This window comes from Choristoneura fumiferana, chromosome 12 (assembly GCF_025370935.1).
Source record: "Choristoneura fumiferana chromosome 12, NRCan_CFum_1, whole genome shotgun sequence".
Taxonomy (NCBI): Eukaryota; Metazoa; Arthropoda; class Insecta; order Lepidoptera; family Tortricidae; genus Choristoneura; species Choristoneura fumiferana.
The window spans coordinates 14,210,627-14,222,304 of record NC_133483.1 but is presented as its reverse complement, the minus strand read 5'-3'; the positions used below and the strand labels follow the sequence as shown (position 1 = coordinate 14,222,304).

The window sequence follows — 11,678 nt, the reverse complement described above, 5'->3', positions numbered from 1 at the left end:
GCGGAGATTGGGTTACAGTTGCAGTCACACTTGCAACTTTAGAAGTCTCACCAAACCCTACATTTACAGGTGTATATACATTTGTATAAACTAGATGATATACTACTTATTAAACATCAATTATTTAAGAAAACTATTAGTTAACAGTTTAATTGAAATTTCGGGATTCCGCAAAAATTTCCTTGGGAATTCCCAAAAATATTATCGTGGTTACAAGCTACTACTTCTCTAAATTAGGGTGTTGCTTACCTACTGAAATTCATCTAAGTAAGACAACCGACGGGTTAGGTATGGAATCGGCAGTTTTAGTCTAACTTTTAAATATATATGTTTCTACAGTTTAATTTTACAATGAAAAAACCTGCTAAACGTTGCAAAATTAAAATAGGCAAACAGGTGTCTTGTTCCTAGATGAAGATTTTCTGCATCATCATCATCATCCAAGTATGTATGTAATATGTATATCTTATCGACTATAGGTATAGAGTCGTCCGTCATTAACTTAATTCTAAGCTCTACATGACTCTACACATTAAATAAGAGTTTTAGCTCTAAAAATATATTTAATGGTAAATACCTACTTAATTTCATTTTTAAGACAATCTATACCTATAGATATGCAATATAATACAATAAAATACATAGATATGTTGACTATTCGTCGATTATTGCGTTGTGGCTATAAGAACCTAGCATCAATCATACAAAATATACCTAACAAATTTCAAGAAAATCCGACCATTTGCAAGTGGAACGTAATAAAACCTTTAAAAAAATCTACAGAAAGCAGTTAGGTACTTACTGGAGATACAAAACAGGAATCCCATCAAATTTCTTATACAATGCGGCTCCTCAGAGGTCTTAAATTTGATTATTTTACGCACTTTAATATACTAGGTAAGTACTTATATTTTCTTTATTTCATTGTAAAAAAGATTTTAAAAATATGGCAAACAAAATTACCCAACAACCGTGAGTAAATATTTTCTAAATAGGTCAAACATTAAAATAACGAATACAATAAATACTAACATATGCTTTTAATTATTCCTATTCAGCTGACAACCAGTCAAGCGTTTTAAAAAATAGGGATACTGAATAAAATTACTTACCTAATTCTGAAAAATCGCCTTTACACGTCTGCTTAGTTCAATAGTCGCGATCTATCACAAAATTTAGATAACAGACACGTGAGAACGACCGCTTGTTAGTTATTTTACTAAATAAAACACGGGAATTTTCGTCACGTAAAACACACGATTGATCTACGACACCACTGCGCTACAAATCCATTTCGCGTCTGATAAACAAAACTTCCGCCCGCCCCCATGGAGCGCGCGCATTCCTGTGTTACCAACAAGAAAAAACTGTCAAATAACAATAATTGGCGTGGCGACAAAAAAATGAATTGTATAAAAAATTAATCCTTTATTAAAAAAATAATCCTTTATTATCTAATTATTGCAAAAAGTCAAATTATAAACGTAGTTGGATTTTTTACTACCACAGTCTTCGATTGCAACATTTTTTTTTCTCAATAGCAACACAATTTTAAATGACATTTGTGTGACATTTGCTTGATTGTCGATTGGCAATCGCCAGGGCTCCGAATATTTTTGATTTCCGCTTTTTTCTAAAATCATACCACTTGAAGACAAATAATGGGCTACAAATTTCTAAAACTTGCTTCCATCTCGGTTAGGGTAAGCTACAGTTTCTTATCAACCCTATGTTACTGTTCAAAATATGTACCGAAAAAGTGACTTGTTATGCAATGATTCACGTAGATACATGTGTTGTAATGGGATTAACGACATGAAAATGTGTTTAGGAGATGTAATTATGAATAAGTTATGCATATCTTGTTATATTATTTCATATTATGCTATGCGAAAAAGTCGTTATAGTTACATTGACCTTCAAGCATGTGACAGAGTTTTTCAACCCGGTCGGTGCGGTGAACTGACAACAGCAAGATTCAGCTTGTATTATCTGCTATCTGTTATATTATCATATTGCGGTTGTTGTTATGGGGCGATTATATTTTATTTATGATCAAAACATTGCAGCCTGGAAGTTTTCGCATTGGTGTACGAGGTTACGCCACAACCCATGATGCTGATCTGGTGGTTATCGGAGCCGGCCCTGGCGGTTACGTCGCGGCTATCAAAGCTGCCCAGCTTGGAATGAAGGTAAGACTAACATAGCATTCTTATCATCTAAATAAAACAGAAAAAAATGTGAGGATCACGATAGAAACCTTTAACTTTCATATGCTTTGTCCTGGATCAGTCCAAAATTTAAGGCTATCTTTTGTATTTTTATCTTATTCGGTGTTATTAACCCCTCATAGCGGGAACTAAGAAAAGCACTGAATTCTAGTCTCATAAGCACAAAATCTGTTGATTTAAAAAAAATACAAAAAGATAGCCTTAAATTTGACACGGATCCGTGTCTTAAGCATACAAGTGGTTAATATAATTTAAAACAAAAGAGGCTAATTCTATCTACCAGGTTTTTTTTTACATTCCGTATAAGTACAAAAGGTTAATGATGTGGTAATTTTCCTGTTTTAATTGTATTTAACTGCTCTTCATATGTCACCCACAGTTGCAGCTTCTGTAGTCCAAGTTTTTACACAATAATAAAAAACATAGTTATTTGTGTCACAAGGGAGCAAAATGGTGTATTTACGGCAAGGGTGTACATTGAATCCAGAATGTAGCGAAGGATTCTACAATAAATAAAGTAGAATCCTGAGCGTAATGCGGGATTCAAGTGTTAACGCCCAAGAGGAAAATAATTTTGCTCTTGAGTGGCTCATACAACTTTTCACACCAAGCATTAAGAAACTTCGAAAAAAAATATTCTAAATATTATTAAAGAACTACCAGCATAGAAAATGGCGTGGCTTTATAATTATCAACTTCAAAAAATGGCATTTGCAATAAAACACTTAGAAAGTTGCACTTTGGTCCCTCTCGTCAGGGAGGAAAAGTTACTTTGCTGAAGGAGAAGTGTGAAAAATTTTATGTTTCATCCTCAGGTTTATTCTGTTGAGAAAGACCCAACACTGGGTGGAACATGCCTAAACGTGGGTTGTATTCCCTCGAAGGCTTTGCTCCACAATACTCACTTGTACCACCAAGCAGCACATGACTTCAAACACCGAGGCATTGAAGTAGGCAATGTGTCATTTGACTTCAAAAAGATGATGGAGTACAAAGCCAATTCTGTGAAAGCCCTCACTGGAGGTATTGCTATGCTCTTCCAGAAAAATAAGGTAAATTTAACCAAGTTGTTTATAAATAATTTAATTGCCAAAAAAGCTTTGCTTAATAAGGTGATAATTAACAAAAAGGATAATCTTAACTAATTAATTGAATAAGAGGAAGTGGAGCGGTGCGGCGCGGCGTGGAGGCGGTACCGGTTGTAATATTTGAGCTAACGTAAAAGAGGCCACAAAGAATACCGCGCCACGCTTATTTCCCGGCCTCTTTCATGTTAGCTCGAATAGAACAACCGGTACCGCCTTCGCGCCGCGCCGCACCGGCCCTTGAACCTATTTAGCATCATAGGAAATACTGTTTTGTGTAATTTTTTAACATACACAATTATTATAATTATTTTAAAAATAATGTCATTGTCAAATGCATATCCAGATATCTTCTTCACTTCAATAATTAATGTAGGATAAACAGCCCTATGGTAGTTTTATCACTATCATTAATTGTAATTAAACAGTGAAGTAATTGTTTGAGACCTTACCTATAGAGCCCAATTTATATGTTTTTAGTTTTTATAAATTCTTTAATTGACAGGTGAACCTGCTCAAAGGTGTTGGCAGCATTGTGGCTCCTAACAAGGTGGAAGTTAAAGGTGCAAGTGGGACGGATACAGTCAATGCTAAGAACATTCTAATTGCTACTGGCTCTGAAGTTACTCCTTTCCCTGGAGTTACGGTAACTATATCTAGAATTTAATGTGGTTTTTTAGAAAGGTTATGGTAAGCAATATAAAAAAAAATTATTAACTTGTAAACCAACAGAGATATTTTGAGAAAGTACCTAAAGGATAAAAAATACTGGTTCAGAAAATAAGTGCAGTGCTATGCAATATACCTATTTTGCAATAGAATATTTTTATAACCTAAAATAAATATTCTATTGCAATGCAAAATAGGTATATTATATGCAACTGGCCACAATGTGGTGTGGCCACAACTAAGATAATAATAATAATTCTTTATTTGCTTAGAATAATAATAATAAATAAAATGTATATAATTTGTATACCATGTCAGTGGCAGGGAAATTAGTGTTACCTTGAACTAACTACTTTGATTCCGATAGCAGATTTATTCACATCACGGCTTGATATGACAGCTAATTCTAATACCATTTAACTTTATTTTTAGTTTGATGAAAAAACAATTGTGTCATCAACTGGTGCACTGTCTCTTGCAACAGTACCCAAGAGTATGCTGGTCATTGGAGCTGGAGTCATCGGTCTGGAACTGGGCTCCGTATATCAAAGGCTTGGTGCTGATGTGACAGCTGTTGAGTTTCTCACTACTATTGGAGGTAAGATTATAATTGACATTATCTTTGGCCTGTGCCTGTCCCACTGCTGGGTGCAAGCCTCCCCGCAAACTGAGAAAGATTGGGCTGCAGTTCCCACGCAGGCCCAGCGCGATTCGGGAAATTTACGTACACCATTGAATTGCTTTGCAGCTGAATGCAGGATCCTCACAATGATACTTTCCTTTACTGAAAATTTTATGGTTAATTCATGTTTTATTTATATCGAAGACAACTATGAATAGGGAATTCATCATCTTGACACAAGTCTGCAATTTATCTTTTATTATCTATGTACAACTGATAAATTGCTTGTTTGGTTTACGATTTCAGTTCTATATAAACATATATTTGGCGTTCAACTTTGCACAATATCATGTGCAATTAAAATTTTAAGGTTTAATACCCAAATAGAACTCTATTCTTAAACTCTTGTCAGTCTGTCTGTTTGTTATCAGTATCTTTTGACTGGTAAAAGGTAGTCATAGTAGACAATAATAAAAACAGAGTAAAATTAGCATTTTAAAGTTGTCCCTATGCGAGGGTTGTATTTTGTTTGTCGTTTTTTACTCGATCTTAATAATGAGTGGAAACTTGGGGTCTATTACTATTATGGGGCTTACAGCGTAGTTAGTCTTGTCGTAGACGATGCGCGTTTGCGGTGCGAAAAATTCTCAAAACGCTAGTACAAAAGTGACTGAATATCGTTTGATGCGCGTAAAGGCGCGTTAACTGCGTGTCATCTACGCCAAAAAAATGCGGTGTGTGTGTAGTCCCTTAATTTTCACAGTATGTCCATTACATTAGTATGGCCGCGTTGGCGACAAATACCGAAAATAAATCAAAGTTATAATTTAAGTGGGGGCATACAACAAAAAGTACTAGACAGCTATGTAAGTACACCCCATCCATCTTCATGCAAACAACCTCTTCCGCATCCATTATAAATCAACATGTCAAACAGAGCCAACTGTCACCAATACCAAACAAGATACTAAAGCATTATCTCTATATTAAATATAATGACCCGGATAACTCACGTCTTAAATGGAGTTTAGCTCGACATGTTTCGGGCTAATCCGAGCAAACATGCTATACATGCATACGAGCTAAACTCGATTTAAGACGTGAGTTATCCGGGTCATTATATTTAATATGAGTGAGTCTCACGGTAGTTTCATGTTCATTATCTCTATACTTATTCATTTCAAAAACTTCGCTATACAAGCATGACCGTTCCATATCCCAACGAGCAACAAAGGTACAACTTAAGTTGTGGAGCCATCATGCTTTAATATGGTATTTGACAACTCCTGAATTTGCTATGTCTTAATATTATTACGAAAATATAGATGTACAGACAGTGTTTAGCGAAGAGAAAACTTAAATCGGTTGAAAATTGGATTTATTGTGATTTTTTTAAAAATCTATATACCTGTCTTTTTCTCAAACGCTTTTCTCTATGCAGCAAGTATGGCGCTACTAGCGTGTGACGTCACATGCAAGTATGTCTGTCTCCGTCTAATCTTGAATTTCAAACCTTTATAACTTTGTTATTTATAAAGGTAGCTTAAAAATTGTTTCTCTATTTGATAACAGGCATTGTGTAGTTTTAATTCATAAAACATACAAAATAGTTAAATACCGTATTCTTCTGTTACAGGCGTTGGTATCGACGGCGAGGTAGCGAAAACGCTCCAAAAGATCCTGGACAAGCAGGGAATGAAGTTCAAGCTCGGCACGAAGGTCATGAGTGTCAAGAACGAGGGCGGCGGCGTCTCCGTCGAGGTCGAAGCCGCTAAAGGAGGCAATAAGGAAACGGTAAGTTCAGGACAACTACAGTAGCGTGGAGTGGAGCTGACATTTTTGGATGATGATAAGTGCCCTGAAAACATTCGCTTAGATCAGTGTAAAAAAGAAATAATAAAATAAATATTGTCGACCAGATAGCTAAGTGGTTAGAGAACCTGACTATGAAGCATGAGGTTCCGGGCTCGAGCCCCGGCTGGGGCAGATATTTGTGTGAATAATACAAATGTATGTTCTCGGGTCTTCGGTGTTTAATCCCACTATCCCACTAATATTATAAATGCGAAAGTTTGTTAGTCTGTTTGTTACTTCATCACGTCTAAACCACTGAGCCGATTTAGATGAAATTCGGTATACAGATAGTTTGAGTCCTGGGGAAAGACCTAGGATAGTTTTTATCCAGGAAAATTGCATAGTTCCCGCGGGATAGCATTAAACGGATTCTACGCGGACAGAGTCGCGGGCAACAGGCTAGTATGTATATAAGTATGTATTTATCTATATAAGTATGTTTATCCGTTGCTTAGTACCTATCCATAGTACAAGTTTTGCTTAGTTTAAGACTAAGTTAATTGGTGTCAATTGTCCCTTGATATTTATTTTTATTATTTAATTAAAAAAGAAAGTTATCCGTTCAAGCTACTTTCATTCCATTATGAAAGCATTCGAACATAAAATTGCTGCATAATTGTGATAAAAAAATCTGGATTTAATGTTAAGCTCACTTAAGTCACATTTTTTACGAATTGCCTGTACATTTTGATGTCGTTTTCGATTATTTGTTAGTTCCTGTATTTCTACCAGATAACTAAAAAATCTGTATCAGAATCTTGCGCCATTTTTACAGAAAAATAGGGAGAGGGACCTATCCAGAGAAATGAGATGGATCGAATCGCTCCGCTCAGCTGTTGGCGTCAGCTGTAAATGAAGCGTTTTTATTTTTGGTGGAAACGCAGCCTAAGTCACGTACATACACTCGTATTCGTTGCCAGCATTGGCAGCATGAATATGTTGAAGTATACTTACGTTGTTCGTGTGATTGTTTACAGTTGAAGTGCGATGTTGTCCTAATATCTGTTGGTCGCCGCCCCTACACCAAAGATCTGGGGCTGGACAAAGTCGGCATCGCGTTGGATGACCGCGGCCGCGTCCCCGTCAACGAGAAGTTCCAGACCAAAGTGCCCGGGTAACGTTCATTATATCACAAGCACACGACTATTACGCGCGAGAGCGTTTTTTCAGTTCATTACGTGTTCTGCCAGAGAAAATGACCACCGCGATGTCCCTAAAATTAGCGGTTGAGATATCGGGATGTTATCCCAATTATCGCCTAGGGATATCGCAACAAAAGTAGCCTATGTCTTATTCCAGACATCCAGCTAACTAAAACAAATTTTAAACAAAATAGCCCTTTTTCGCTTTTATTAATTAACTAGAAAACCACTCAACTTAGAACCCTAGTTGACTGAAACTAAAATCAGCTGTAGTTTAACCTTCTTAAAGGAATATTGTAATTAGCAATCACCATGTATTGAAATGATGAAATGTTTTATAAACGAATTCGTTTTCAGAATCTACGCCATTGGTGACTGCATTCACGGACCTATGTTAGCTCACAAGGCGGAAGACGAAGGCATCGTCTGCGTAGAGGGCATTAAGGTAAGCCCACTTAAAATCCGGTTTTATAATACCATAAAATTATCCGGTTCGAAGGGCCATCGAAACTGCTCATCCATATTGAATTGATTAATAATAAAACCATGGTTTTCAGGGCATGCCAGTTCACTTCAATTACGACTGCATCCCTTCAGTTATCTACACTTTTCCAGAGGTTGGCTGGGTCGGAAAATCTGAGGAAGATCTCAAAAAAGAGGTAAGTCAATACTTAAGGATTTTGTCGTATTCCTTTCGCCGCCTAACTTTGCCTAAAATTTCATTGCCCCGACTGGTACCACAAAAACTATAAAGGTATAATTCCAATAATTGAATAGGCACTATACCGTTAAGCGATTCGAACACAATCCGGGAGTAACGTAAAGACGTCGCATAAAAAATGAATCTCAAAAATGCGGCAAAACTGAGTATTAAGTAATGAACTTTTAGGCAGATTTATATGGCGCGTGGTATAGAAATAGTTCTGTCACGCTCTGTTACCACGTCCTGAATAGAGAGAAGTAATATTTACATGGCAAGTACAATACAATAACTCTTTATTGCACATCATCACATAGTAAGCAGTTCCGAAAACACAAGTATATACCGCTTCAGAGCAATCTCTTCCAGGCAACCTTTACAAAAGACTGAAGTAAGGAAAAAAATTTAGCAGGTGGTGCAATTTACGGTACATTATCCATAACAATAACGCGACACGCGACAACTTACCATATTTCTGTTATCTTTGCTGTAGCATTTACAATTAACAAAATACATCATATTCATTAGCAATTTCCAAAATATATTTCTATTTTTTATAGGGCAAGGCGTACAAAGTAGGCAAATTCCCGTTCCTGGCTAACTCAAGAGCGAAAACCAACGGCGAGCCCGACGGTTTCGTAAAAGTCCTATCAGACAAGGCGACAGATGTCATCCTCGGCACCCACATCATTGGCCCCGTAAGTATAACTCTTACGCACTGTGTAGGTTTATATGTATAGCACGGTGAAGATTAGGCCGTGTCCATCATCGTAGTTTATTTGGCGGCTGTTTCATTACATCGGTCATATTCGGTGACATATTATGTCACTAATGCTATAATAATAGAAAAAAGACCTTACAAATAGACACGACATGGACTAATGGTCAGTTGAGTATTGATTGGCGACTAGGCATTTTTAGGGGATTTAGACCGCGCATCTACCCTTGATCATTACGTTAGTAAATGAGTCGAAATATCCAGATTTTTTGAAGTTTTCCGGAATATTAAAACTGTTGTTTTTGCTTATCAAGCATCGGTATTGTCTTTAGTTTTCATAAAAATGTAACCTCAGCATCATGTCTTGATAATACTTGCCGAAACTGTAAAGAATATAAAAACGCCGCAAAAACGCTGATTATTTACCCTGTCAAATGTGGCCAAGCCCCTATATATATTTTTTTATTCAGGGTGGCGGCGAGCTGATCAACGAGGCAGTGCTTGCGCAGGAGTATGGAGCGGCCGCGGAAGACGTCGCAAGGGTGTGCCACGCGCATCCCGTAAGTATAGCCGTATTATATTAGATAACTCTAACATCAACCTAATAAGAGCGAAAAAGGTCGACCAGCTCGGCCGATACGAAACGTGTTTTTCGCTCTTATTGCATGGACTGATAAATCCGATTCCACGTGGGTGGGTGTGGGGAGACCTTTGCTTAATAACTAAATTCAACTCTGGCTTGTTCGAGTCTAAGCTAATGCCCGGTATACGGGATTCAGGCTCAGCTTTCATAAACGTAACGCTATTTATTTAATTTTTGAAAGACAATCATAAAGGCGCGGTCACATGCAATCGCTCGACATCGCATTTCGACAAAAATATTGTTTTTTTTTTTTTTCATTCACTGATTTATTTTATTTGTACCACTGCCGCGACTGCTACTAAATGAGATTAAAATCAGCTTCTAAGACCAAGATAATTCCTGCAAGCAGCCATCTTGACTGATTTCACGCTACTTTTTTGAGTGGCGGGAAATTCAAAATCACATTCAAAATGGGGTCACGTGCCCAGATTTATTGTACTCATGGCTGCGCACGTGCATAAACCATTGGGTTACGCTATTCAATTGAAACCCCAGGATTTTGCAAAATATCCTAAAAATAACATATTGGATTTCAGTAGTTAGATAAAAAACATGCGCCCAAAATTTTCTCTAATCTCAGTGGTTGAAATTTAAGGATTTTATCCCGAATAACGGGATAAAAGTTAGCCTATGTCACAATACACGTAACTAGGCCGTAATTCGACTTCATACTAGCGCCCGAATCGCCGCACGCACACAGCCAACCGTCATTTACACAGCCGCTAACCAATCGTCGCAAGACAAAACTACGCAGTGCCACGTCGCGCGCCGCGCAGTCCGGTCGCTAGTCGAGTGCTGTGCCGCGCCGCCCGCTCTCCCCGTTTCGATTCCGTAACGTGGCTATAAGCGCTCGGTACTAAGTAACTGGGTACTATAATATTTTATTTAATAATGGCGGCGTCACGACAACGTTATACTGCAGTGTTTACGGGTGCCTAAATTCAACAGTGATAAAACCAACATTGTAATTTTTTCAACATTCTGCTGATGCTGAAAGGTAAAATTAATCCCTATTAGGTACTTTATTATTAAAGTCTATTTGTCTAGGTACCTACTCAAAAAAATGTAAACCATCTTGATGGGTCTATTTATAGAAAATTACGTTAGATAAGTAAGTAGTACAATAACGTAACCTAACCAACAAAAAGTTGGAAAACCCCCGACTATGTCGCATCAAAGTTCAATATTGAACCGATTAAACCGATTTTGTAGTCGCCAACCCTAGCGCTCCGCGCAGCCGTGGATATAAATTTCAAGAACACAGCTACAGCTGAGTCGATCTACTGCCTTGTTACGTATATTGTGCATGTGTTATTCCAGACGTCCACCTATCTACATACTTACCAAATTTTATCATCGTGAAGGAGTAACTAACATACACACGCACATACCTCCGCATTTATAATGTTAGTAGGATCTTATAGCTCTTGAATTTAGCTAAATTGACTATTGTTAAAACTACCTTCACGTTGTGCTTAAAATTCGGGTAGTGTTGGTATAACGATTTGTTTTTTTTTTTTTCATTTCAGACATGTTCAGAGGCCCTGCGTGAGGCTAACTTGGCAGCGTACTGCGGGAAACCTATCAACTTCTAGGCGTTAATGTGGACAGTATGGCCCCAACAGCCTCGGGGGCCGTTAGTCACGTAGGCTAATGATGCACGTCCCTGTAAGGATCTTGTATGAATCTGATATGAAAGAATTTTTGGGTATTAAACTTGATTAACGCTGCCACTTTTTCTTCATCGCCGATATCTCGATACGTAGACGACTCGCCGGTATATTTTATTGCGCTAAGCGGACTTTTAAACGATATGTATATTAATATCAATTTGTAGCTTATTTATTTCCGAAATGTTTTATCTTGGCTCCATTCCGTTCGCTGAGAGATGGGTACCGTTCATCGCGCATTTACTGCGAGTAAATGTTATGTACATTGGTGTATTTATTTTCTTTTGTAAATAGATTTACAGAAATACAATTCTCTTTTAATAACTGTTATTTTTTGTTTTATT

The 11,678-nt window shown here is 37.3% G+C and overlaps 1 protein-coding gene across 1 annotated transcript; it reads left to right on the top strand.

The window, feature by feature from the left end:
* Window positions 1–1,556: 1,556 nt before the first annotated feature.
* On the top strand, window positions 1,557–11,664 carry LOC141433415 (dihydrolipoyl dehydrogenase). The gene is made up of 12 exons (XM_074095446.1): window positions 1,557–1,703; window positions 2,070–2,192; window positions 3,047–3,283; window positions 3,822–3,962; window positions 4,418–4,583; window positions 6,244–6,401; window positions 7,439–7,575; window positions 7,961–8,048; window positions 8,161–8,262; window positions 8,864–9,001; window positions 9,492–9,581; window positions 11,194–11,664. The coding sequence occupies exons 1-12, from the start codon at window positions 1,662–1,664 to the stop codon at window positions 11,257–11,259; spliced, it is 1,488 nt and encodes a 495-aa protein (XP_073951547.1). The 5' UTR covers window positions 1,557–1,661; the 3' UTR covers window positions 11,260–11,664.
* The last annotated feature ends 14 nt before the right edge of the window (window positions 11,665–11,678 follow it).